The sequence below is a fragment of the Sinocyclocheilus rhinocerous genome, unplaced genomic scaffold (assembly GCF_001515625.1).
Source record: "Sinocyclocheilus rhinocerous isolate Xijiao unplaced genomic scaffold, SAMN03320098_v1.1 scaffold1430, whole genome shotgun sequence".
In the NCBI taxonomy this organism is placed as follows: domain Eukaryota; kingdom Metazoa; phylum Chordata; class Actinopteri; order Cypriniformes; family Cyprinidae; genus Sinocyclocheilus; species Sinocyclocheilus rhinocerous.
The window spans coordinates 78,515-83,458 of NW_015636039.1; the positions used below are offsets into that span (position 1 = coordinate 78,515).

Sequence of the window (4,944 nt, forward strand, 5' to 3'; positions counted from 1 at the left end):
CAGAAGGTCACATTATGATGTCAATGGCGGCGGCTCCCACACGGATAGTGCATTATTCCGCCCTCTTTATCTCTATTCCTTTGCTTACAAATGAATAAACCATCTATTTCGCTACTTAACAGTTGTTCCTCTGTCTTTCCCTAATGTTTCTGAATCTACAGTACACTGTGCAAATGTCATGGCGTTAGTTTTTTTTTTATATATATATATAAGATCAGAGTTGAAACTGAAAATCCGAGGGCAAAAACATATTTCATGTGTAGGAACACAGTCCAGCACTTTGGATGAATTTACGTAATTAATTAATTTACATTTAATCCACAGATATAAAAAAAAAAAAAAATGAAAAAAGTTTCCTTAAAAGTAACCATATGTATTAAAAAAAAAGAAAAAAAAAAAGATTCAAGTACTGAAATACATAACTCTATAAAAAAATAAGATGGACTCTGCTTGAACAGGGTGGATTTTTTAATTTAAATGCTTAAAAATGCTGCTGTAGGTTTTATGGGCGATTTGTGGGGAGAGTTTAACAGCAGAGGGCGTTAACGTGGCCTGGATGGACTTCAGAGGAATGTCACCTGCTCCCTCGAACCCCGGAATGGCCAAAGACTCCAGCTGCATGTTAATGACAATCTCGCCACCGCAGGATATGAAGTCATCCTCCGGTGTGGACTCCTCGACAGGTTCGGGGATCTCAGACTCTACCTCCTCACGCTTGTTGAAGAGGCGGTCTAAGTAACTGCTCTGGCAGCTGTTGTTCTCCTTCTGGAGCTGCTCGTCTTTGCGGACGTCCCAGCAAGCCTCGTCGATTAGGCTGCTCTCGGTAACGTCGCTGTCCGTGAAACTCTCCCAAGGACAGGGTGCTCGGACACCGAGCTGCGCCAGGTTTACTAGACACTTCTCTTCTTTTTCCTGACTGATGGACTTGGACATGGAGCCGCAAGGAGCATGGGTGTCCAGCTGGGAAACGGAGGTGTTCAACTCATTCAGGAGGTCAACTTCGCCAGATTCTGGCTGAAGGCTCATTTTGATGGTGCTGGCGATAAACGAGTCAAAGTCGAAGCCCTGGCTGTGGTTCTGATGTTTTTCCTGTTCGCGATCCTTCTCGGCCACGCAGTGGTTCTGCAGGGCGATCTGGGCCTTGACCAGTCCATTCTTCTCACATTTGGTCTTGCCTTTTTTGTCGTTCTTCTCTTTGCTTTGCTGCTCTTTCCAGTTGGAGAGGTCAATGATGAGTTTGGGCTCATAGTAGTGGTTCACCTCACTGTCCCTCCAGATCAGATTGTCCAGGTAGGATGGGGACACAGCTTTGTAGTTGCAAGTGTAGCTGCACTCCTGGTCGCAGTATTTGTTCTCATGGTGATCTTCCTGTTGCCACGAGTGCTCTAGGGGGAGGTCGAACGATGGATCTTCTAGGAACTTCTCGCACTCCCCATCCATGTATTTCCGTGGATCGATCTGGACCTCCTCCTCGTCCGTGACATCTGACATAGCTCGAGGATCACGCTGCACATCTTCCAGTTCATGGGTGCTGTGCAGGTGCCAGTCTTGATCAGAGAACTGACTTTCATGGTACCTACAGTGTGAAGGAAAAAAAAAAATATTATACCATCGGCAAGATGGCAGCCAGGAGAACTTACTTTCTTTACACCCTCTATGCTCTAAAACTCATGACCTCATAGAATGAGGAGCCAAATACTGGTATTTTTCCATTGGGTGAAACTCACCTGTCCCAGTTGTAGATGTGACTGTGACTCTCATCCATGAGCAAGATGTCATCCACCTCATCCTCGATGTGGAAGGGGTGCAAGGACACTGGTTCATCTAGAGGGAAGGAGTAATCACTCATGTATGGGTGTGCAAGAGCCTCTTCCGCAGTGAGCCGGTCCATGGGGTTAAACGTCAAGATCTTCTCCAGGAAATCCAAGGCTACAGTGAACAAATGACCAATAATACATGAGATTTAGACTGCCATTTGTGTTTCCTTTACCAACTTTGGTTTAGTACAAAAAGTAGCAAAACTGAGATCATTTTCTAAAATCTCAGAATCCTATGAATTGCTGCTGAGTAAAGGGAAGGGAGTGAGCGAGCAAAAGAGAATGGTATGCACATTTCCATGAATTTAAGCATCTATGAAATGAAGTTTCTATGAATTGCATGAATTCTGCAAAACTGCTTGTGTAACTAACCCTCAGGGCTGACACCAGGCAGTAACTTGGCGAGTGGCGAGTGTGGTTCTGACATGTCGTTCTTGATAAAGACAGGAATTACACTTTGGAGCTCCAGTCTGTCTTCCTCGTGGACTACCGGAATGGATTCCAGTATCAGCTGCATCTGTTCCAGCTCGTGAGCTCCTGTGCACACATACAAATGTTTGATTCAGAAAAACTGTCAAGGCAACTCCAGTCAATATTTGGCACAAGAGACATTTGCATACTTAAAGAAACTGGTCTAGTTAGTGTGCATGTTTGAGTTTGGCAAGACCAATGGTTAATATTAGTCTCAGGGTCCCAACACCAATTTGAATAATGAATTTCCATGACTCTCCCATTTGTCTAGGATTACAGGATATGCACTTGTAAAAATAAAATGTATAGAGACTGAACTCACAATTAAAATTCAGATATTTCCATGGCAGTGGCAATCCTGTAAACCAACTGTGCCAAAACTTGCATCCACTAAAATGCATGAAAATCAACAGTTCTGCCCTAGTTTCCGAAGTTTTGAGTTCACAGAAAGAGCTTCTCTCTTTAACTACTACAAAAGGGAAGAAAAAAACACCTTGTCCTAGTTTATTATAATACACCAAGACCACAGGAAATGACCTTCAACTACCTGATCATTGTGTGTGCAAGATAAGATAGCGTCACAAAGAAATGAACAACTAAAATGTCAGAATAAAAGTAGACAAACTGATATAATACAAGATCATAGGATTTATTTAGACAAACACACACACACTTTTTAGTACCTGCAAAGAGTGTTTTTCCAGTCAGCATTTCAGCAAAGATGCACCCAGCAGCCCACATATCAATGGCTTTGGTGTAGTTATTTGGGGAAAGGAGCAGACGAGGAGAACGATACCATTTAGTGACCAGTCCCTCAGACAGATGCCCCTATGGGAGAGAGAGAACATTTCTTACGACCAATGTCAGTGTCAGACAAGGATCCTTGGAAATAACACTGCAGTTACAAACCATCCTTCAAAGGCTTGCAGAAACTGTAATTCACACATATATTTATGGCATAACACCCACTACATCTTGAGCAGTTAATAATTCACGTTGTTCATCTCATTTCATTCATTGACAAGGTCATGCACCACATGGCATGTATAAAACACTCAGGACAGCTGTACCAGACATTTCCAGGCTAAAGCAGGGCCACCAGCTCCAACACATGGCCCAGTTTCAGCCTTAAGTTGAAAAGACAACATTTAATACTCAGTCTACAGCTGTGCCCCAAGATACAAAACTTGTTCCAAGAAAGATCTAAAGGACAAACAGAGAGACAATGACTGAAGGATGACACAAATGGACAGACAGACAGACGAAAACATGAGAAGTGAGCAGCGGTGCCGACCGTCTCCGATAAATTTCGCCTTTGTTCATGACCACTCCTCTGGCCCCAGTTGGCCCACTTTAACCCACGGTATTCAGTGTGCCGAAAATCCCTGGCCACTGGCCCTGAGGAAGCCCCCATGAGGCACGATCAAGCCCCAGAAGTAGGGATGGGTACCGAAACCCGGTATTTAATCGGTCCCGGGGCTAAATTATGAAAGACCGAAGTATCGATAGAAGTGACAATGGAAACGCGACTGGCCCTGGCACGCACTAGCACGCTCGCTAGGGATGCACCGAAAATGAAAATTCCGGGCTGAAACAGAAACCGAAAATTCTGGATGCACTTGGCTGAAAACCAAAACCGAAAATGCTTTCTAATAATTATTTTGTGTTTCATTGCCTGGGTGGGGGGCTCTTATAGGGATTTTTTTTTTATTTGAGGAGCGAGTTAGGGTATTTTTTAAGACATTTTTAAACTACAGTCAACCAACCTAAATGTTTCATCACCCAGTGTATTTGTGTTTTACAATGTTGTTGATTCATATTTATATTGTGAGGAAGATACTTAAAAAAAAAAAACTTTGATTTCAAACTCTGAATTGAATTTATTTTAACTAAAAAAAAAGACAAGTAAACAGTCAGTAATAAAATAAGAATAGATAATGACAAGTAATGGCACAAACAAATACAATAACAAGATACAACTAAAATGAACTGTGCTTTAAGTTTTTCCAAGTTTTACAGTAATATCCAGGCACAGAAATACCACAGAAACAGAATAATCTATTTAACTTTAAAATAATACTGGTTAGTCTTTAATGTATAAATAAACATTAATGACTGACAGCAGCAGGTTTATTTAGGTTGCTGTCTCTTTAAGACCTCATGCACGGATCAAACTGTTACACATAAGTTTTGTTTTGCAACTGTTTACATTCACTTAATAGCCTATATACTGACAATGTTTAGTATAAATCGACTGTTTATGTGAATACTCATCAAGACGGCATTTTGACATAATTATGTATGTACTTGGCTGTTTACGCGCAATAAGACGCAACACAACTTCATTCTGTAGTCAAGCGAAAATTTTGTATGTATTTGGCCGTTTATGTGCAATAAGGCGCAACAACTTCATTCTGTAGTCGCGCGCAAGTACTGAATTGAGCACTTGAATGTTTAAAATTGTAAGACTCAAAAGCATGTGCAAATGATACATTCCGTCATCGCGAGTGTCTTTCACGCTGAAATATTTGCAGGAACACTGCCTGCGTCTGAGTAACTAAAAAAACAACAAACAAAAAAAGTGCATGTGATATTAACAGACAAACTACGCTCATATTTATAATTCCAAACAATCAGTAAGCGACAGGTGCTAGGA

The 4,944-nt window shown here is 41.7% G+C and overlaps 1 protein-coding gene across 2 annotated transcripts in view; it reads right to left on the reverse strand.

Moving 5' to 3' along the window:
• Positions 1-396: 396 nt before the first annotated feature.
• The window catches only part of LOC107747613 (mitogen-activated protein kinase 6-like), a 30,813-nt gene continuing 26,265 nt past the window's right edge, over positions 397-4,944 (reverse strand). For both annotated transcript variants that reach the window (XM_016562213.1, XM_016562212.1), the window contains exons 3-6: positions 2,972-3,116; positions 2,190-2,354; positions 1,728-1,929; positions 397-1,576 (exon numbers count right to left, since the gene is read on the reverse strand). In XM_016562213.1, the coding sequence (XP_016417699.1) occupies positions 469-1,576; positions 1,728-1,929; positions 2,190-2,354; positions 2,972-3,116 (1,620 nt within the window). In that variant the 3' untranslated portion in view covers positions 397-468. The remainder of the gene's footprint in view (positions 1,577-1,727; positions 1,930-2,189; positions 2,355-2,971; positions 3,117-4,944) is intronic.